Genomic DNA, 24,287 nt, shown 5'->3' with positions numbered 1-24,287 from the left:
ACGCGTGCTATAACTCATTGCAACTCGGTCGCAATTATGAAGATGCAAAACTCTGCTTTTCAGAGGATAGATTATGTCGATTTACCTTTAGATATTTTTATATAAAGTGGGTAACCCATGAATTCTGTGATCACGGTAATGCGCCTGTGCGTGCGTTTGATAAAGGCAACAATGCAATTACCGTGAGAATGGAATGTTAACACCAAATTCTTGAATTTCCCCTTGGGCATCAATAAAATATCTATCTATCTATCTATCTATCTATAGATTATGTCTATTTGCGATGTATAGATGCTGAAAAATACCTGTCCATATATAGCCTACATTATAATATTATCTTTCTGTTGTGGAGCTTGGAATATCATGAACGCAAGTCATATTTCCCTCTTCTAAACAAGCGTAAATGGACACTTTATGGTCAATATCGATGGGAACATTAAATATATAGATGACTCTATGGCCTGCCTGCTTTTTTGAATGCTATGAAATAGATAAGATATAGCCTAGGCATGGCACGGGTGTAGTAGTAAAATAAGAAGTGGGTAACCCATGAATTCTGTAATCACGGTAATGCGCCGTTTCATAACGCATTCAGAATATGTTTGATTATGGTAGAGGATATTATCAAGTGTTTATAAAATAGATAGATAGATAGATAGGCTTGATAGGTAGATAGATAGATAGATAGATAGATCGATAGATAGATAGATAGATACTTTATTGATCCCCAAGGGGAAATTCAAGATTGGTGGATTAAATGGTTCGTGTTGATGAGTGTTCATATTGTGAATGCAGATACAGTGTGCTTTTTCAATGTTAAAAGTTGAAATAGGTGAATACGTCTTTGGAGAGGTTGATAAACTCTATTTTTGAAATGCCTGGGGTGAATAAACTGCGTTTACTTACTTTTAGCCTCCACTTTTAGCCTCCACTACAATATTATAGGATTTTTTCACTTTCCTTTTCCAACCTTTAAGAATTAGTTAAAACTTCAACTTCTATACTTACTACTTACAACCTCTGCTGATATTGATCATGCATATGGTAGAGAACTATACATGAGATCGTTGGTCTTCTTGGAATTTTGAGAATTCATCGCATTTGGACCTCAGATTATACTTGCAGTACCCAGGCACTACCACAAGGAAATGGTCGTACGTCAGGTTGGAACCTGACGTGGAGATAAGCACTTTTCCACGTCAAAGACGGTCTTTATAAATCTGAGCGTTGGCATGGATTTGAGCGTACGCACGGTCTTAGATCAAATCTGTGCGTAAGAAAGTTTTGTAAATGAGGCCCCAGTTGATTCATGCACTTATAATGCAACAGTCATTTCAATTAGTGTGTTCATAATGACCAGGCATCCAGGGTGGGGCCCATATCGCTATATGCATGTAATTGCTAGAGGCCTTTTAGGGTCTCTCAATGGTCAACCTGTGTGTGTGTGTGTGTGTGTGTGTGTGTGTGTGTGTGTGTGTGCACGCGCGCATGTGTGTGTGTGTGTGTGTGTGTGTGTGTGTGTGTGTGTGTGTGTGTGTGTGTGTGCGCGCGCATGTGTGTGTGTATTGTATGTACCTGTGTACCCATTTCTATATGAGCTACTAGAAAACAGGGCTGTAGTACTCGAGTCCGGTTTTTTATGGTCTCGGACTTGTCTCGGACTCGCTGGTATCTGACTTGGACTTGTCTCGGTCTCGGCCACTGGTCTTGCCAAATATGGTTCTTGGTCTTGACCGAGTCCAGGCATCTTTATTATGTTATAATATTCAAGGGAAGTAGGAGTACACTCTGTAATACTGGTCATTCTTGTATTTGTCTGGAGTGAAGCTATTGTTATTTAGATCAGCAAAATTAATAATAACCCAAAATTATTGTCTTTATACTGTCATGCATGCAAGTTGTTTTTTTCTGTCCTGGACTCGGTCTTGACTCGGACTCGAGTCTTTTGGACTGTCTTGGACTTGAACCTCTTTGGACTCGGTCTTGACTTGGTCTCGACCGGTCCTGGGGCCTCATTTATAAAACTTTCTTACGCACAGATTTGATCTAAGACCGTGCGTACGCTCAAATCCATGCCAACGCTCAGATTTATAAAGACCGTCTTTGACGTGGAAAAGTGCTTATCTCAACGTCAGGTTCCAACCTGACGTACGACCATTTCCTTGTGGTAGTGCCAGGGTACTGCAAGTAATCTGAGGTCCAAATGCGATGAATTCTCAAAATTCCAAGAAGACCAACGATCTCATGTAGTTCTCTACCATATGCATGATCAATATCAGCAGAAGTTGTAAGTAGTAAGTATAGAAGTTAAAGTTTTAACTAATTCTTAAAGGTTGGAAAAGGAAAGTGAAAAAATCCTATAATATTGTAGTGGAGGCTAAAAGTGGAGGCTAAAAGTAAGTAAACGCAGTTTATTCACCCCAGGCATTTCAAAAATAGAGTTTATCAACCTCTCCAAAGACGTATTCACCTATTTCAACTTTTAACATTGAAAAAGCACACTGTATTATCTGCATTCACAATATGAACACTCATCAACACGAACCATTTAATCCACCAATCTTGAATTTCCCCTTGGGGATCAATAAAGTATCTATCTATCTATCTATCTATCTATCTATCTATCTATCTATCTATCTATCTATCTATCTATCTAGCCTATCTATCTATCTATCTATTTTATAAACACTTGATAATATCCTCTACCATAATCAAACATATTCTGAATGCGTTATGAAACGGCGCATTACCGTGATCACAGAATTCATGGGTTACCCACTTCTTATTTTACTACTACACCCGTGCCATGCCTAGGCTATATCTTATCTATTTCATAGCATTCAAAAAAGCAGGCAGGCCATAGAGTCATCTATATATTTAATGTTCCCATCGATATTGACCATAAAGTGTCCATTTACGCTTGTTTAGAAGAGGGAAATATGACTTGCGTTCATGATATTCCAAGCTCCACAACAGAAAGATAATATTATAATGTAGGCTATATATGGACAGGTATTTTTCAGCATCTTTACATCGCAAATAGACATAATCTATAGATAGATAGATAGATAGATAGATAGATAGATATTTTATTGATCCCCAAGGGGAAATTCAAGAATTTGGTGTTAAAGGTGCACTATGAGATCCTTTCTGACGTCACTTCTGTTAACGTTCCATAAACACCAAAACAAAACAAACGCAAGGGGCGCAGGATTTTAGAATGTTCCTTGTGGAGTCGGAATAAATTGTTGCAAATCCGACATCAGCGTTCTATGCTTCCCCCTTCTGTCGGACTGACTGTCAGCTGAGTTATAGCAAAGTTTTTTAAAGGCAAGTGTCTCTGGTTATAGCCAGCCTCTGTAACTTGCTAACTTTAAGACCGTTCATTTGGATAACAACGAGATACACTTACTCACGTAACCTTCGGCTGTAGGATAGATTATCGAAACACGTTCTGCACAAACATTTCGTTTTCCATGAACTTGTTCCATTAAGTCTAAGTAGTCAGGCTTTTTGAAACACTGCTAGCTGGTATAAAACGAGTGGAAAAGCCAGGTCACAGGCAGCCCTAGGCAAACAATGATTTCCATGCAAACAGAAAATTGGACGATGAGTTGTGTTGGATTAATCCATTTACAGTTAGCGATTACAGCACCTGGAAATTATGCATTCATTCATCATGTCACGAGCAGACATTTTTTTGGGGGGTGAGGTCTCTGTTAAACGATTTCCCCCCTTTTAATCCCCCATAAATACCAGTGGCCTAGGTCTAGTGAGGGAAATTAGCTTTATTTGTTATTAAAATATGACGAGGAGGACCCCAACGAATTTCCTTACACAACATCGGAAATCCTTAAATAAACAGTCTGATAGTCTATGGATAGCGCTGCCATATCCTACTAAACATGCCTTAAACTTCGTCAAACTATTTTATGTCCCAACTCGACTGTATGTGGCCTCGACACTTTGCGCACAGTAGCCTGGGCCTAGAGATAATGAAAGGGAGCGAGCGACATCTTTAGCCTACTGTCTATGAGCGACACAGCAAAGCAGCCAACTAGAAATGCAATTCCAAGGAATTACCAGTGCATGAAAATGCAAAAATAGATAGATAATGTAGATATGGTTACTAAGGTGTAGCTAGGGTAAACATGGTGGTTGCATAGTTTACAGAGAGTTGATAGTGTGAAGGTAGACAGTTTAAAGATGAAACGTTCCAGTTCTAACTTAACTAATGATTTCTATTCATGTTAAAATGTTGATTAGCTAACATAGCTAATGATTTCTAGCAGTTACGCTAAAAATGCTTATTATGCTAGCAATGCTAACTTTACTAACAATGCTATCCAGGTTGATTAGCTAACTTAACCGATGATTTCTAGCAGTAATGCTAAAAATGCTAACAATGCTAACCAGGTTGATTAGCTAACTTAGTTGATGATTTTTTGCAGTTATGCTAAAAATGCTAACTATGCTAACAATGCTAACCATGCTAACTAGCTAACTTGCTAGTGAGGACTTTTATTTTGAAACATTTGTTGCTAGGGTATCCATGGTGGCCACTATCAGGAAACAAGAAGTTACTGCAGTATAATCATGTTGGTTGCTATGGAAACGGTCATAAACACTTAATTTTAATGGTTGCTATGTTGGTTGCTAGGTACATGGAGGTTTCATGTAGTTGACTGGAGGCATAGTGGATGATAACTGACAGTTGGAATGGTTGAACAGTTCAATAGTTGAGTAGTTTCAGTGGTTAAATGATTTAATAGTGTATTATTGCAGTGAGGACCTTTATTTTGAAACAGTTGTGGACAGAGGAAGTAGTGAAACAGGATCTGTAGTCTTAATGAGATTGTATGCTTAAAGCCTGAGACAGAAGGTGCCTCTCATATATAGCGTTTACGCGTCCTCTCTCGCTCCTCACTGATCTACATAAAGAATGATGGAGCGGCAACAATGGGATAGTCTAGCCCTTCTTCTATCTTTCTTTATGTAGATCATTGAGGATCGAGGAGCGAGGGAGGACATATAAACGCTGCTTGAGAGGGACCCACAGTAAATACTTTAAAAGTTGTATATAGTCTAATTAATGTTGATAGACAGAATGTGTAATGGATGTTGATAGGCAGATTGTTTAATAGATATTGATTGACAGTTTAATGGGTGTATGAGTGAATGGTCTGAAGAAGATGAATGTATAGAAGGTTGGATGGAATGTGCCTTATATTCTTGTTAAGAGAGACACTGATACAGCTCTCTGAGAGTAGTTGACACAGGTGTAATCAATTTAACTGGCTAGTCTTAAGGGAGCCAGTGTGTACTCTTAAAGCCTGAGACAGAGTAAATAATTTAAAAGTTGAATGTAGATAGTCTAATTAATGTTGATAGACAGAGAGTTTAATGGATGTTGATAGACAGATTGTTTAATAGATGTTGATAGACAGTTTAATGGGTGGATGAGTGAATGGTCTGAAGAAGATGAATGGATAGAATGTTGGATGGAATGTGCCTTATATTCTTGTAGAATGGAGAGACACAGCTCTCTACTGAGAGTAGTGGATACAAATACAGGTGTAATCAATTTAACTTGCTAGTCTTAAGAGAGCCAGCCTGAGACAGAGTAGATTGTTTAAAAGTTGAATGTAGAGCGTCTAATTGATGTTGATAGGCAGACTGTTTAGAATGGGTGGATGAGTGAATGGTTTGAAGAAGATGAATGGATATAAAGTTGGATGGAATTAGGATGACTTATTTTGATACTGTTGTGCGCAGAGGATACAGGGGAACAGAATATGTAGTCTTCAGAGAGATTGTATGCACTTGTATGAGATTGTATGCTCTAGCCTGAGAGAAACTGACAGTTGGTGCCCAGGTGGCTGACCAGCTGGAGTAAGATTCTAATTGCTGCCGTGATGTCATAATGAGCAATGTTAAGTCTATGGGGGAAATTGTAATAGTTTTTAACTAATAGTTTAAAAAGTATAAAAGTTACAAAGTTGAAAAATACAAAGCCCACATCGCGTAAGTAAGACCTACGCGACATAATTTGAATGGTGTTTCTACGTTAAGCGGTTGAAGCTGAATTGGCTGCGTTAGAAGAAGAACTAGAAATGCAATTCCAAGGAATTACCAGTGCATGAAAATGCAAAAATGTATAGATACAGTAGATAATGTAGATATAGTTACTAAGGTGTAGCTAGGGTAAACATGGTGGTTGCATAGTTTAAAGAAAGCTGATAGTGTGAAGGTAGACAGTTTAAAGCTTAATTTCTAGCAGTTATGGTAAAAATGCTAACAAAGCTAACTATGTTAACAATGCTAACCAGGTTGATCAGCTAACTTCACTAATTTCTAACAGAAATGGTAAAAATGTTAACAATGTTAACTATGCTAACAATGTTGTTAACTAGGTTGATTAGCTAACCTGGCTAATGATTTCTATCAGTTATGTTAACTATGCTAACAATGCTTACTATGTTAACAATACTAAACAGGTTGATTAGCTAACTCAGCTAATCATTTCTAAAAGTTATGTTAAAAATGCTAACTATGCTAAAAATGCTAACTATGCTAACAATGCTAACCAGGTTGATAAGCTAACTAAGCTAATCATTTCTAGCAGTTATGTTAAAAATGCTAACAATGCTAACCATGCTAACTTGCTAGTGAGGACTTTTATTTTGAAACATTTGTTGCTAGGGTATCCATGGTGGCCACTATCAGGAAACAAGAAGTTACTGCAGTATAATCATGTCGGTTGCTATAGAAATGGTCATAAACGCTTAATTTTAATGGTTGCTAGGTACATGGAGGTTTCATGTAGTTGACTGGAGGCATAGTGGATGATAACTGACAGTTGGAATGGTTGAACAGTTCAATAGTTGAGTAGTTTCAATGGTTAAATGATTTAATAGTGTATTATTGCAGTGGGGACTTTTATTTTGAAACAGTTGTGGACAGAGGAAACAGTTTAACAGGATATGTGTAGTCTTCAGAGAGATTGTATGCAGCCTGAGAGAAACTGACAGTTGGTGCCCAGGTGGCTGACCAGCTGGGGTAACATTCTAATTGCTGCCGTGATGTCATAATGAGCAATGTTAAGTCTATGGGGGAAATGGTAATAGTTTTTAACTCATAGTTTAAAAAGTATAAAAGTTACAAAGTTGAAAAATACAAAGCACATATGGCATAAGCAAGACCTACGCAACAAAGTTTGAATGAAGTGTCTACGTTAAACGGTTCAAGCTGAATTGCGAGCGTTAGAAGAAGAAAAATAACTAGAAATGCAATTCCAAGGAATTACCAGTGCATGAAAATGCAAAAATAGATAGATAATGTAGATATGGTTACTTAGGTGTAGCTAGGGTAAACATGGTGGTTGCATAGTTTACAGAGAGTTGATAGTGTGAAGGTAGACAGTTTAAAGATGAAACGTTCCAGTTCTAACTTAACTAATGATTTCTATTCATGTTAAAATGTTGATTAGCTAACTTAGCTAATGATTTCTAGCAGTTACGCTAAAAATGCTTATTATGCTAGCAATGCTAACTTTACCAACAATGCTAACCAGGTTGATTAGCTAACTTAACCGATGATTTCTAGCAGTAATGTTAAAAATGCAAAGTATGCTAACAATGCTAAATTTGCTAACAATGCTAACCAGGTTGATAAGCTAACTTAGTTGATGATTTTTTGCAGTTATGCTAAAAATGCTAACTATGCTAACAATGCTAACCATGCTAACTTGCTAGTGAGGACTTTTATTTTGAAACATTTGTTGCTAGGGTATCCATGGTGGCCACTATCAGGAAACAAGAAGTTACTGCAGTATAATCATGTTGGTTGCTATGGAAACGGTCATAAACATTTAATTTTAATGGTTGCTATGTTGGTTGCTAGGTACATGGAGGTTTCATGTAGTTGACTGGAGGCATAGTGGACGATAACTGACAGTTGGAATGGTTGAACAGTTCAATAGTTGAGTAGTTTCAATGGTTAAATGATTTAATAGTGTATTATTGCAGTGAGGACCTTTATTTTGAAACAGTTGTGGACAGAGGAAGTAGTGAAACAGGATCTGTAGTCTTAATGAGATTGTATGCTTAAAGCCTGAGACAGAAGGTGCCTCTCATAGCGTTTACGCGTCCTCTCTCGCTCCTCACTGATCTACATAAAGAATGATGGAGCGGCAACAATGGGATAGTCTAGCCCTTCTTCTATCTTTCTTTACGTAGATCATTAAGGATCGAGGAGCGAGGGAGGACATATAAACGCTGCTTGAGAGGGACCCACAGTAAATACTTTAAAAGTTGTATGTAGATAGTCTAATTAATGTTGATAGATAGAATGTTTAATGGATGTTGATAGGCAGATTGTTTAATAGATATTGATTGACAGTTTAATGGGTGGATGAGTGAATGGTCTGAAGAAGATGAATGGATAGAAGGTTGGATGGAATGTGCCTTATATTCTTGTTAAGAGAGACACTGATACAGCTCTCTGAGAGTAGTTGGCACAGGTGTAATCAATTTAACTGGCTAGTCTTAAGAGAGCCAGAGTACTCTTAAAGCCTGAGACAGAGTAAATAATTTAAAAGTTGAATGTAGATAGTCTAATTAATGTTGATAGACAGAGAGTTTAATGGATGTTGATAGACAGATTGTTTAATAGATGTTGATAGACAGTTTAATGGGTGGATGAGTGAATGGTCTGAAGAAGATGAATGGATAGAATGTTGGATGGAATGTGCCTTATATTCTTGTAGAATGGAGAGACACAGCTCTCTACTGAGAGTAGTGGATACAGATACAGGTGTAATCAATTTAACTGGCTAGTCTTAAGAGAGCCAGCCTGAGACAGAGTAGATTGTTTAAAAGTTCAATGTAGAGCGTCTAATTGATGTTGTTGATAGGCAGACTGTTTAGAATGGGTGGATGAGTGAATGGTTTGAAGAAGATGAATGGATATAAAGTTGGATGGAATTAGGAGGACTTATTTTGATACTGTTGTGCGCAGAGGATACAGGGGAACAGAATATGTAGTCTTCAGAGAGGAGCCTGAGAGAAACTGACAGTTGGTGCCCAGGTGGCTGACCAGCTGGGGTAACATTCTAATTGCTGCCGTGATGTCATAATGAGCAATGTTAAGTCTATGGGGAAATTGTTAATAGTTTTTATCTAATAGTTCAAAAAGTATAAAAGTGACAAAGTTGAAAAGTCATAGCACACCTGTCCTAAGTAAGACCTACGTAACAAAGTTTGAATGAAGTTTCTACGTTAAATGGTTCAAGCTCAATTGCGTGCGTTAGAAGAAGAAGTGGAATAACTAGAAATGCAATTCCAAGGAATTACCAGTGCATGAAAATGCAAAAATAGATAGATAATGTAGATATGGTTACTAAGGTGTAGCTAGGGTAAACATGGTGGTTGCATAGTTTACAGAGAGTTGATAGTATGAAGGTAGACGTTTTAAAGATGAAACGTTCCAGTTCTAACTTAACTAATGATTTCTATTCATGTTAAAATGTTGATTAGCTAACTTAGCTAATGATTTCTAGCAGTTACGTTAAAAATGCTTATTATGCTAGCAATGCTAACTTTACTAACAATGCTAACCAGGTTGATTAGCTAACTTAACCGATGATTTCTAGCAGTAATGCTAAAAATGCTAACTATGCTAGCAATGCTAAATTTGCTAACAATGCTAACCAGGTTAATTAGCTAACTTAGTTGATGATTTTTTGCAGTTATACTAAAAATGCTAACTATGCTAACAATGCTAACTATGCTAACCATGCTAACTAGCTAACTTGCTAGTGAGGACTTTTATTTTGAAACATTTGTTGCTAGGGTATCCATGGTGGCCACTATCAGGAAACAAGAAGTTACTGCAGTATAATCATGTTGGTTGCTATGGAAACGGTCATAAACACTTAATTTTAATGGTTGCTATGTTGGTTGCTAGGTACATGGAGGTTTCATGTAGTTGACTGGAGGCATTGTGGATGATAACTGACAGTTGGAATGGTTGAACAGTTCAATAGTTGAGTAGTTTCAATGGTTAAATGATTTAATAGTGTATTATTGTAGTGAGGACTTTTATTTTGAAACAGTTGTGGACAGAGGACGTAGTGAAACAGGATCTGTAGTCTTAATGAGATTGTATGCTTAAAGCCTGAGACAGAAGGTGCCTCTCATATAGCGTTTACGCGTCCTCTCTCGCTCCTCACTGATCTACATAAAGAATGATGGAGCGGCAACAATGGGATAGTCTAGCCCTTCTTCTATCTTTCTTTATGTAGATCATTGAGCGAGGGAGGACATATAAACGCTGCTTGAGAGGGACCCACAGTAAATACTTTAAAAGTTGTATGTAGATAGTCTAATTAATGTTGATAGACAGAATGTTTAATGGATGTTGATAGGCAGATTGTTTAATAGATATTGATTGACAGTTTAATGGGTGGATGAGTGAATGGTCTGAAGAAGATGAATGGATAGAAGGTTGGATGGAATGTGCCTTATATTCGTGTTAAGAGAGACACTGATACAGCTCTCTGAGAGTAGTTGACACAGGTGTAATCAATTTAACTGGCTAGTCTTAAGAGAGCCAGAGTACTCTTAAAGCCTGAGACAGAGTAAATAATTTAAAAGTTGAATGTAGATAGTCTAATTAATGTTGATAGACAGAGAGTTTAATGGATGTTGATAGACAGATTGTTTAATAGATGTTGATAGACAGTTTAATGGGTGGATGAGTGAATGGTCTGAAGAAGATGAATGGATAGAATGTTGGATGGAATGTGCCTTATATTCTTGTAGAATGGAGAGACACAGCTCTCTACTGAGAGTAGTGGATACAGATACAGGTGTAATCAATTTAACTGGCTAGTCTTAAGAGAGCCAGCCTGAGACAGAGTAGATTGTTTAAAAGTTGAATGTAGAGCGTCTAATTGATGTTGATAGGCAGACTGTTTAGAATGGGTGGATGAGTGAATGGTTTGAAGAAGATGAATGGATATAAAGTTGAATGGAATTAGGAGGACTTATTTTGATACTGTTGTGCGCAGAGGATACAGGGGAACAGAATATGTAGTCTTCAGAGAGATTGTAAAGCCTGAGAGAAACTGACAGTTGGTGCCCAGGTGGCCGGCCACCTGGCGTAAGATTCTAATTGCTGCCGTGATGTCATAATGAGCAATGTTAAGTCTATGGGGAAATAGCTCAATGTTAAATCTATGGGGAAATCGTTTTTTAATTCATAGTTTAAAAAGTATAAAAGTTACAAAGTTGAAAAATACAAAGCACACATGGCATAAGCGAGACCTACGCAACAAAGTTTGAATGAAGTTTCTACGTTAAACGGTTCAATCTGAATTGCGTGCGTTAGAAGAAGATTAATAACTAGAGAAAGCAATTCCAGGGAATTACGAGTGCATGAAAATTGAGACAAAGATAGAGGTGAAGTAGAGAAAAGGTTGAGGGGAGTCATAGTTATTGACAATTAACAGTTGGAATGAGCAACAAGTTAAACAGTTGAGTAGTTCAAATAGTTGAGCTATTTAATAGAGAATAATTGTGTGAGGACTTTTACTTTGAAACAGTTGTGGGCAGAGGAAACTGTTGGTGGAATACATAGCTGATGACAACTGTCGGAATGGCTAAAGAGTTAAATAGTTGCATAGTTTAAATAGTTACATTATGAAATACGGAATTATGACACTGATGACTTATTTTGAAACAGTTGTGGGCAGAGGAAACAGTTGGAGGGAGTCAAAGTTGATGACAACTGACAGTTAGAATGGCTGAACAGTTAAATAGTTGAATAGTTTTAATAGTTGAATTAAGTAATAGTGAATTATTTTAGTGAAGACTTTTATTTTGAAACAGTTTCAGGCAGTAGAAACAGTTGAAGGGAGTCATAGTTGATGCAAACTGACAGTTGGAATAGCCAAACAGTTAAATAGTTGAGTAGTTTAAATAGTTGAATTAATTAATAGTGAATTTAGTTTCAGGCAGTAGAAACAGTTGGAGGGAGTCCTAGTTGATGAAAACTGACAGTTGAAATAGCCAAACAGTTAAATAGTTGAGTAGTTTAAACAGTTGATGACAACTGACAGTTAAAATGGCTGAACATTTAAATAGTTGAGTAGTTTAAATGGTTAAACGATTTGATAGTGAATTATGGTAGTGAGGATTTTTATTTTGAAACAGTTTTAGGCACAGGGAACAGTTGAACAAGATCTGTAGTCTTATTATTTTGAAACAGTTGGAGGGAGTCATAGTTGATGAAAACTGACAGATGGAATAGCCAAACAGTTAAATAGTTGAGTAGTTTAAATAGTTGAATCAATTAATAGTGAATTTAGTTTGAGGGAGTCATAGTTGATGAAACTGACAGATGGAATAGCTAAACAGTTAAATAGTTTAGTAGTTTAGTTGAATTAATTAATAGTGCATTTAGTTTCAGGCAGCAGAAAAAGTTGGAGGGAGTCATAGTTGATGAAAACGGACAGTTGGAATAGCCAAACAGTTAAATAGTTGAGTAGTTTAAATAGTTGAATTAATTAATAGTGAATTTAGTTTCAGGCAGTAGAAACAGTTGGAGGGAGTCAAAGTTGATGAAAACGGACAGTTGGAATAGCAACAGTTAAAGGAGTCCTAGAATTCAAAACCACATTCACCTTGTTCCTGTTGAATTTAGGCTGCGAGCAGTGTCTAAAGGACAACACCAAAGACTTTACCGCGTCCCACGCCTGCTTTCGTATGCAAATTGGGAAATAGAAACAGCCGTGTTGAAATGCTCCAATCTGAACAGAGCTCAGATAACACGTAATAGGCGCCCATCCCCCTTTAGATACACCCCCTCTCATTTGCATACCTTCGATTAATAATTCTTGTTAAACTGCTCTTACGATGCTAATATCTAGATATGTGGTCTATGGCAGAGACGTTGTAATGCTAGCGTTATTACAACTAACTTTGGAGAGTTACTATAGCCTACTAAGAAATGTACTGATAAAACTTACCAATCTAACACATTCATTCTGTTGGGAAATCTGCTGCACTTCATCTTCGTCAGAACCTTCTTCTGACTCGGTTTATACATGTACGGCTGTATTCCTTATTTAAATCCATTGTTGATAGCTTTATCAAAGACTTTGGCTTTATTTACCAGCAGTAAACGTAGTTTCACTTTGCTCTAGCTTCAGACCGGTGGATTGAGCCAATCAACTTTCAGGACATGTCGGCCAATAGACCAATCAGCGCGCATCTCATTTGAATATTCATGAACTTGCTGAGTGGGCGGGAAAAACAAACTGTTTCATTGCAAGGCTTATTTATGACCTTGTATCAGGCGATCTAGCAGTGCTCCTGGAGCGTTTTCAGCCCCACAAATTTACATATGACATTATTTAGGCTCAAAGATCAATTTGTAATGGTCAAAAAATGCGTTCTATGACTCCTTTAAACTGTTGAGTATAAATAGTTGAGTAGTTTAAATAGTTGATGACAACTGACAGTTAAAATGGCTGAACAGTTAAATAGTTGAGTAGTTTAAATGGTTGAACGATTTGATAGTGAATTATGGTAGTGAGGATTTTTATTTTGAAACAGTTTTGGGCACAGGGAACCGTTGAACAGGACCTGTAGTCTTATCAGAGCCAGCCTGAGAGAGAGAGAGAGTTCTGGCATACAGTAGGATTCTAGAAGCCTGAGAGTTCTGGCATAGGATTCTAAAAGCCTGGGAGAGAGATTTCTGGCATAGGATTCTAATCGGTGATGTCATAATCATAATGTTAAGTCTATGGGGAAATTTTGATAGTTTTAATTAAATAGTTTAAAAAGTATAAAAGTTACAAAGTTGAAAAATACAAAGCCCAAGTCACCGAAGTAAGATCTACGCGACACAGTTTGAATGAAGTTTCAAAGTTAAACCGTTGAAGCCGCATTAAAAGCACAAAAAGCGTTGAAGAATAATAATAAGAATAGTTGGAAGAACAATAGAGTGCATTTTTCATGCACTCTAATAAGAAGAATAGGAAGAACAGTACAGTGCATTTTCATGCACTGTAATAAAAAGCCTAGGAAGAACAGTACAGTGCATTTTCATGCACTGTAATAAGAAGAATACTAGGAAGAACAGTACAGTGCATTTTCATGCACTGTAATAATAAGAAAAAGCCTAGGAAGAACAGTACAGTGCATTTTCATGCACTGTAATTATGAAAAAGACGGATACCGTAAGACCAAGTTAACTACAAGGATAGGCCTACGCTAGGCTGTCGTGGTTAGTAGGCTAGGCTGTCTGTCAATGTTGCAGTTGAGAGAAATAAGAGAATATGGGCTAATGAACCTATTCTCTCAAGTCAGTCGACAACGAAAGATAGGCTACAAATATGATGCAATCGGATCGGTCTTAAATTAAGCTATGGCATAGGCTTCTTGCAAACGACCGCTACAGGCATCAAGCTTGTGTTTTTTTGTGCTTTCACAGACTGCACGACAAGCTTTCACTGGAGGCAGCATATGCGCCGTGTTTTACGATTTTGATTATGATCACTGCTTCTTCATTACTCACAACACCTGTTCGGTCCTGTTCTGGACTCCCGTTTTAAAAGTAGGCTTACAGTGGTTGGTTGTCGTAGGCTACCATGTTACTTGACTTAGCCTACATTATAGTGATTGGTAATGCGCCAGTGGCCGTAAACAAAGGTTAGTCTACGGATAGAAAATAAGAAAAAAATATGATAATATAACGTAGCTAAGTTAGTTTGCCTGCTAGCTAGCTTAACATAATCTCCCAATGGGAATTGATGTGATCTATTCACCAGCGCATTTATATATAGGCCTACTTTATCTGACTAAGTAAAGCTATTACCTTATTCAGTGGAAAGTTGAAAAAATAATAAATCGTGCCTTTCACACGGCCAGGGGCCCGTTGCACAAAAGCAGAATTAAGACATCCGGGATAAGTTACTGAGCCGCAATCACTGAATCCTAAACAAGAGCATACCCAGCTAACAATTTCTGGTTAGGAGAACGTTTTTAGAACGTTTTTTTCCTGGTTAGGAAAACGTTGCCTGAAAGTTGCGAAAGTTGCCACAAGGTTCCCCAGGAAAGTTTTCTTGACGAAAATACTACGTTTTTTTCTGGTTGTTTATTTTGGTTAGCAGAACGTTCTCCTACCCTTTAGGGAACTTTACAATATTTGGTTGCATTAACGTTCCCCTAACCTCCCAGCAACAAAGTGTAAAGGGGGAAAAAAAATGTAGAATTATCGTGACAGCCAGGCATGGCTCGCTGCACACTCGCCTGCTGCGACGACAGCCTATCTGTGACCTGGGAGAGCGAACATCTCTGATGACTAAGGCAATGACTATGTATAACATGTGTATTTCTTCACTTACCATTAGCTGCTTGCTGAACTGCGATGAATACGGCCCGATAACATAAATATGTGTCAGCTAAGTATTTAAATGCCGTTAGGTCTAATACTTTCTTGTCTACGGTGTCTTTTCCTATAATAAACGATTAGTCAGATCAAAACATAAGCAGAGCAGGCGCTAGCCTAACACACTGTTTCAACATTCAAAACTGGCTGTTTTTATTGCATCGTATGCCATTAAAAGTCCTCGGTTCAGAATTATGATGGATTTTTGTTTATTTTGTTTTAAATTGGGACTGGGAATTGTGGGATAGGCTGAGTGAACAGCACAGTAACATAGGCTATAACTTGGACTACGTGTTAATATAAAACAATTCTCCCCCGGGAACATTGTGCTGTTTAAGATGCAGTCTCAACGTTTGAGAAAGAATTCATTGGAGTCCTCATCATCATATTTTCATAACAAATAAAGCTTTAAAAACATGAATGCATTTCAGGTGCCACTCTAATCGATTATGGATTAATCCAAAACTATTCGTCAGATTAGTTAGCATGAAATCGTTGTGTGCCTGCCTGGGACTATGGCTAGCTAGCTCTTCCACCCGGTTTACCCTGTACACGTGTTTTTTAAAAGCCTGTTGGACTTAATGGAACAAGTGCATGGAGATGTGAAGAATGTGATCGATACCATACAGCCAGCCTACGTGAGTAACTTTATCTCTGTGTTATCCAAATGTCTTAAAGTTAGCGAGGTTGAGTCTGCTAAAACACCAACACCCCACTCACGGACCCGAGATGGAAGTTTCTCAACCTAGCTTCGCTGGCCCCTTTAGCTGACGGGCTGGCTGGTCGGCCGAATATCAATCCAACAGAGGGGGGAAGAATAGAATAGGGCTATATGTCGATTTTGCAACAAATTATTCCGACTTTGCAGTGTGGCTGCTGGCCGTGTTCAATTGGAAACTCATAGAAACTCTGGGGCGATTTTCATCAATCAACCCCACGCACATAAGCAGAGAATACCGATATGGTTATACAAATAAGATACCTAAAAACAACTAAGTAGCAACGTTGTGTGAAAAGAGAAATGCAACCAGAATATAACGTTTTTTTCTTTAGTTGTAATAACGTTCGGGAAACTTTGATAACCTGGAGCTAACGTTCTCTCCAGGGTATTAGAAGGTTACTGATAAACTAACCACAGGAGAACCAGCGGCTAACGTTATTTGCTTGCTGGGATTCAACCAGAATATAACGTTTTTTTCTTTAGTTGTAAAAACGTTAGGGGAACGTTATTTGTTTTGACAACCTGGAGATAACGTTCTCTAAACGTTATTAGTAGGTTGCTGAAAAACGAACCATAGGGGAACCAAAAGCTAACGTTAGTGAAAGTTAGCAGAACGTTAATTGTTTGCTGGGTACCGGCTGAATTGGTTGCACAAAGACCAATCCAGGATGAGCAGACACGGATTCATCAAGCCAGGTGTAAGTTATCCGGTGTATGTGCGCGTTCTCGTTTCTCCCCCAATAACTCGCGGTTGGAATAAAAAAGACGCGAAAAATAGCGTCTTGCACACAAAGTAAACAACCGCTTTTGATATAGACTAACAACGAGGTAAAGTTTTACTTTTTTGGATGGGGGATCATGATTATTTCTGTTACATAGCGGGAGTAGGTGTGGCAGATCAACTGAATGCAAATTTACGTATGCACCCACGTCTGTGAGAGCTTCCTTGTCTCGGCACGCAACGTCATTAGGAAGCGCTTTGCCACCGCAAAGATGCACAAAGTATCTTGATTTGTCTTAAAAGCCGAATTAGTTCAAAACACCTTCGAAAAATGTCCCCTCCACTTCCAATCAACTACTACAGCAGCCTATTCATCAAACATCTGTCAAAAAAGAAGCAAACAACGAGTAGGCTATGTTATTAATTATAAGGCCACCATAATTTAAATGACATCCATATGGTATTAGGCAGACATTCTGCTGTGTTTTGCGAGTAAATGCATGTTGCAAATAATATATAAATGTAATCTACAGCTCTTTAAAAAAAATCACGTGGAGGTCTCATTTGAATGACAGCTAGCTGAACCAATCAGATAATGTAATTACCATTAGAATCAACTTATCTTGGCTGTGAGCCTGGTCAGGAGCAGGCTAGCTCCACAGAATAAATCGCCATGGTAACTTACCATAACATATCCTGCTGCCCCCTATCCCGCTTTTGTGCAACTGGATCACGGATAAATTGAGCCAGGATAACCAAGATATCCCGGGGGCCTATTTCACAAAACCAGAGTAAGTAGATCCAAGATAAGTGACGACACACGCGGTTGACCAAGCCTGGTCAAAGTAAACATGCTAAATACGTTTCACTAATGCTGAGCGCAGATGAGTTGAGGCGGCTAGGTCAAGACAGGTGTAAGTTATTCGGTATGTGTGCGCGTTCTCGTTTCTCCCCCAAATAACTCAAGGTGGGAATAAAAAAGACGCGAAAAATAGCGTCTTGCACACAAAGTGAACAACCGCTTTTGATATAGACTAACAACGAGGTAAAGTTGTACTTTTTTGGATGGGAATCATGATTATTTCTGTTACATAGCGGGAGTAGGTGTGGCAGACCAAGTGAATGCAAATGTACGTATGCACCCACGTGTGAGAGCTTCCTTGTCTCGGCACGCAACGTCATTAAGAAAGCGCTTTGCCACCGCAAAGATGCACACAGTATGACTATATATATCTTAATTTGTCGAATTAGTTGAAAACACCTTTGAAACATGTCCCCTTCACTTCCAATAAACTACTAGGCTATTCATCAAACGTCCGTCAAAAAATAAGCAAACAACGAGTATGTTATTAATTATAAGGCCACCATAATTTAAATAACATCCATATAGGCAGACATTCTGCTGTGTTTTGCGAGTAAATGCAAGTAGCAAATAATATATAAATGGAATACAGCTCTTTGAAAAAATCGCATGGAGGTCTGATTTGAATGACAGCTAGCAGAACCAATCAGATAATGTAATTACCATTAGAATTAACTTAGCTTGGCTGTTAGCCTGGTCGGGAGCAGGCTAGCTTCCAAGTATAAATTCCCATGGTAACTTATATGTGATCTCTTCTGTGAAACCAAGTCAAGGCTATGTTCATCCAGGATAACCCAGTAAGCCTGTCTAAATCCCCTATCTTGGTTTTGTGAAATACCCAGATGGCAATACGTGGATAATAACAATTAGGATAATGCAGGCTAAAATATAAAAATATATAAAGGTAGGCTATAAAGGTCACTGGACATTCTTGAAAGTAAACAGTCGCTGACATCGATATTGCTTGAATCCCGACGCGCAGAATGAATGAAGAATGACCGGTAAACTACTTATACTATTCGCTATACAGTAAAAACATAGCCTATCCATAAACGTTCGGTCTACATGACATACAGTATCTCGCTTATAATGTAGTCCGCCGTAGGCTACATGGGCAGTATCTAACCCTGGGTCATATTGGAAAAGCCATACTGTACCATAACGTATAGGCCTAAATTAGTATGATGTACTGTAGGTATTTCCGTCATAAGGTAGCCTACTATGTTCTATTACCAAAGTAAACCTACTACATTTGCCACACATTGCCTACTACATTACTGCAAGCAGAAGGAATAAAAGCAAGCAGAGGACAATGGACATGGATGCATATTTCTTTCCAGAAAGCGCTGCTTGGAAAATTATAATTAATTATTCGAACTAACAGCGCATAAACATAGGTTAACATCAGATGGCATAGGCTGGGCCTTTACAGTTTTCAATATATGTATTTTAGGTACAACTCAGCCATTGATTGCATTAAAGCCTATGCTAATGATATTGATGAGGGGGCGTGTACAAGGCGGAGACCTAAAATCACCCGGCTGCGCACAAATTCACGTTCATTTGCGATTTATAATGGCCACATCTGCAAGAGTGGCGTACGCACGTTTTTTTGTGCGTACGTTCGTTTCTCTGAATCACACGTACGATCATATCAGAAATGATCTAAGATCAAATGAACGATGGTTTCTACACGATACTTTTATAAATGAGGCCCCTGGTCTTGGACTTGTCTTGGACTCGACAAAGGTGGTCTTGACTACAGCCCTACTAGAAAATATTGTCTTCTAACAGTTTCAGTCCTAACACAACATAATAGTTTCAACATCAGTCTTATTTCAGTCTTTGGTTTCAATCTGGTTACTGTGCATGTGTAGCAGATTGGGTTACTGTGGCCAGAATAAGTTACCTACTGTACTGTACTGTATATGTACTGTATATTTGGCCATCTCCTTATTTCATAGCCTGCTGGCTCATCTTATTAACCCTTTACACCATTATCATCATATTACAGTAACCGCGTGCATGTCACGAACACTTTGAAAAACCAATGGGCCAGCCCACACCCCGGAAATTCCTCGCCGTCCGATTGAGAAAGCTCCCAGAATGCCACTCCCCCCGTGGTGTGCATACAGTGACTCAGTGATTCACACGATCATGCTGACCACAGTGTCTGCTCTCTCTCTTTTAGGACAGGAGCAGTGGGGCCCAAGTAAGTGGCATGCTGACCCCAGGTGGTGGAGTCTCCTCACTTTAGCCTGAGCACTGTGTAGTGCTGTAGCACACTGCGGGTGTCTTTGCTTTTGATTGCAGAGTGTTTTTGGCATGTGGTGTGTATCCTGCGGACCCCTTCCTGCTGGCAGTGGTCAGCCTCTGGCCTGCTCCACTTCTAAGATAAGTACTGAATCTTTCGTTTTGAGAATTTCGGGGGAATTTTGGAGGATGCATCGATGGATCCTCGGTGTGAAGAAATAACCCACAATCCTTTGCGTATGGACGATAACATTTTCTGACGGTGTGATTTAAAAAAAAGAGGGAGAGGGAGATGGAGAGTAGATGCAAAGAAGCAGTGCGTGTTAATGTAGGCTAAATTGCCTACGATTTCTCATGTGTTTTGTTAATGCCATCGTATATTTGCTCAGGCATGTATATCAAGTTATTGTGCATATTCATCATAAATGCATATGTCAATGTGCATGAAAAAGTTGTGATAGACTGTTGTTATTGATTTATCTCTGAACTTCGCCCAATGCGAACTTTGTACAAGATCAACATTACCGTTGCCGTTGCCAATTACCGGTATAACTTTCCATTGACACTAACATAATTATAAACTACGGATTGTGATATGTGAAGACCAAGTCACATGTGGAAATACTGTAGGCTACTCAAAAAACGTTTATTTAGTTTATTTAGGGGAAAGTGCAGCTGCACAGTTGTCGAAACTCCTGTAAAAGGAGCACAATTTCCACGGTTCAAATGAAGCGCACAGTGGGAACTGGCGTGCACTTACTCGCATGTGATCTTGACGGCTGGGGAGGGTACTGGGAAGGTGTGTAGCCTTGTCTCTCTAGCACTCGACTCGAAAGAAAGCATTCTATCAAGGATGCGCTCTTGACTTTGAGAAACACCCAACGTCACCGTGGGTGGAGTTATGGGGTGAAGTTACACTTTAATTCATTGTATGACCCCCCATGTACAGAGTTCCACAAAACTTGGCATGCATTCAGAGGGTGTCATAATGATACACTTCCAGTTTCATGCAGCACTATGTCAGCCAGAGATACCTGCGATTACAACACTTTTGATTTTTGATTCTCATTTTTGACTAGGTGGCGCTTGTGACGCCCTGGCTTTGCCGTGCCGCGCAGTGTTACGTCTTGTCCTCCCTCTGTCTGAATGGTGCTCTTGGGTACTAGGCATATTGTTGCTATCTTGTCTTGCATTTCGTCCTGCAGGAGGAGCTGGAGAGTTCTGGTGGTTGATGAGGGGGCGTGGCTCCGTGTTAATTGGCGTCAGGATAAAGCCTGTGTGCTGTGGCCTCCTCGGCCTCTCGGTTCTGCTCTGGCCTGACGCAGCTTAGACTGGCTGCAGCGATTCCCGTTTGCCTTTTCATTATGCACTACACACATTACTGACGTGCATGATATTTCGATGGATCAAAACGAAAAACAATGGTTCCATGCTATCCATGTGGGGCTACATGCCCATAAATTTTCGTGCACCCCGGTCTTTCAGTGTCCAGGGAATCCTTGACAGAAATTTGCTCCGCACAAAAAATAAATCGGACTAAATCTACAGACCGCCGCTTTGCTGCGCGGCAGTCATAATAAACAAAAGTTCTGTAATATTAGAAATTCATGAGCATTTCCTAAAGCATACTTTCACTGAGCAAGCACGCAAACATGGTCAAAAGAGTGCATTCCTTCCACCTAATGGCTCTTCTCTTCCAATGCGTCTACACATACCACAACTATTTCAAGTATACACAGGAGAGATGCTAAATTCCTCGTGCTATAGGTAGGGGATTTTACACATTTCATCTACAACTAAGCCTAATCACTGTAAAAATCCAAATTGAATCACAAATCACTGACACAAAACAAGAACTCGGACTCAATCCTCACATTAGTATCAGCTTAAATTGACATCATTCTTACTTCCACATAGCAAACACTGAGATATTTCACAAGAAACACAACTAGACAACTGAAAGAGTTCCTATGTGTTCATATGAATACAATTCTTACCATAGTTCACTCAGGATCTTTCTTTCCCCCAGAGCTGAGACCAGATCATTCACATCAGCATCGGACAGCTTCTCAACATCTAAACTGCAAACACACAAACACACATTCAACCAGCACTCCTTGCATACAATGTCAGAATTAAGTTCATATGAATGTGACAGGTAGGTTGTTTTAATAGGAAATCAAACTGAACTTTAATATATCTAAAGTGCTTATTAATGTGGCTATATTCATTTATATTACACACACACACACTCACCCCAGCTCCTCACACCTGCTCAGTGCAGGTTGCAGCATCCTCAGCTTCTCTGCTGTGATGTTGCACTCTTTGAGCTCCAGGCTTCTGATGGTCGGGCAGCGTTGCAGGCAGTACAGCAGCACTGAGCAGTCTGTCCTCTTCAGGGGAATAGAGTTAAAGGCTATCTTACCCCAAACCTCCATGGCTCTCCTCAAAAACTCCTCCTCATGGAACTCATATAGACAGTGAAGAATGAACAGCAACTCATTACTTTTCTTTGAATGTCTATTTTTTTTAATGAGTTCAAGAATCCACTTTTCCAACTGTCCTCGAATGGAAGGAGTGGAAGGCAGCTTAAGTTTCTTCAGGTCTTGTATCACCTCCTTATTTGAGAGACCACAAAGAAACTGAATGACAGGTAGGACATAGGACTTGTCGTCATATTCCTTGACAGAACCAAGGAGCTCTTTGACTTTCTCCTCATTCTGGTCTGAGGTGTAGTAGAGTGCAGTAAAGAACTCCTGAAAGCTGAGATGCATGAAACTGAACATTTCCTCCAGGCAGACTTTCTTCTTCAGGAGGAACTTGCACAGGAAGGGAACACTGGCTAGATCTGAGACGGTACTCAACACACTTTCCTTCTCAAACAGGACCTGCTGCTCCAGCATCCCTCTCTCTGCCAGCTGGCCCAGGGTCCTCAGCAGAGTAGGGACGGGTTGACTCAAACCCTGGCAGTGATGCTCCAGCAGAGTGGACACAAAGTGGACAAATATGGAGGTGGTTGTTTCCAGTTCAGCCATTTCAGCATTTTCTTTTAGCTGCTCCCGGAAAACTGTGCAGACAATCCAGCATATGACTGGAATGGAACAGGAAGAGAAGAGTGTTCCAGTTGCCCTCACACTCTTCAATGACTTTTCTGCTACCTGCTGATCTTGACAGAACCTCTGGAAGTACTCCTGCACCCCCTTCTCAGAGAAACCCAGAGTCTCTGTGAAACGCAGAGGGTGTTTGAGCAGTTTGCTCAGAGTGTCTGCAGCAGTGGGCCTGGTGGTGACTAGCAGGAAGCAATCACGAAGGATTGACCCCTTCAACAGAGCCCTCAGAATGGCCTCAACAGGAGCTGGTGTGAAAGGGTCTTTGACAGATGAGTCACTGATTTCACTCAATGTGAATCGCAGTTCATCAAATCCATCTATGAGGAAGAGCACCTTCTGTGGTGAGTCCTTGAATTTCTGTGAGATCAGTGGGGTGAATGTCTTATCGCAGCTCACTAGATCCACCACAGAACTGTTGTTCCTCTCTCTAGACACCTGGTTCAGTTCTTTACATCTCAGGTGTAAAATAAGTTCAAATCGATCCTGGAAGAGGTTGCCTAATGCCCAGTCCAACATGATCTTCTGTGCCATAAAGGATTTGCCATGTCCAGAGTGGCCCTGAAGAATGACTGCTTTAGGAATGTTTCCACGGTCATTAGGGATGAAGAACTGGTCCACAGTGGTGCTGTGATATGCCTCCCTGGCACTGAAGAGACTCGCTCCTCTGAAACGAATCTCCTCCTCTTTCTCTTCCTGCTTTCTGTGTTGCTGGACTATCAGCAGGTCAGTGTAGCGGTCAGTCAACAGCACGTCCTGTCCAGGTAGGGAGTTATACTCCTGTACTGTCATATACTGCGAGCAGATCCACTCCTTAAGATTGAGGATCATTTGGTGTTGGTCTGAAACAGTATTACAAATTGAAATGTTAATATTATGTTTATAGTAGCCATATGATACTGCCTGTATGTTGTGTGTGGGTTTTGCACTGATACTTTAATTTAATTGGGATCAAAATCATGTGGACATAAGTGCAATGAATGAATGAATATATCCACCTGGGCATAGGTACGGCTATATGGAGGGGTTGAGTAGGGAGAGCACATTTTTTGTCGACCATATTTTTGTATAGAAGCAACACAGTTTATTGCATATTTGCACAATGCGCTAGCAGTTTGTGTCTGGCCTTGTCATTGTCTGCCATGCTGCTTTGAAGTTTTCATGGAA

At 39.4% G+C, this 24,287-nt stretch overlaps 1 protein-coding gene across 1 annotated transcript in view; it reads right to left on the bottom strand.

Moving 5' to 3' along the window:
* The window catches only part of LOC134069758 (NACHT, LRR and PYD domains-containing protein 1 homolog), a 62,162-nt gene that overhangs the window by 11,282 nt on the left and 26,593 nt on the right, over positions 1-24,287 (bottom strand). Inside the window, exons 6-7 of the mRNA XM_062525821.1 lie at positions 22,270-23,962; positions 22,011-22,094 (exon numbers count right to left, since the gene is read on the bottom strand). Of these exons, the coding sequence (XP_062381805.1) occupies positions 22,011-22,094; positions 22,270-23,962 (1,777 nt within the window). The remainder of the gene's footprint in view (positions 1-22,010; positions 22,095-22,269; positions 23,963-24,287) is intronic.

Source organism: Sardina pilchardus, chromosome 22 (genome assembly GCF_963854185.1).
Source record: "Sardina pilchardus chromosome 22, fSarPil1.1, whole genome shotgun sequence".
Classification (NCBI taxonomy): domain Eukaryota; kingdom Metazoa; phylum Chordata; class Actinopteri; order Clupeiformes; family Clupeidae; genus Sardina; species Sardina pilchardus.
Note: the sequence above shows the minus strand (reverse complement) of the source record. Positions and strands in the feature narration are given on the sequence as shown.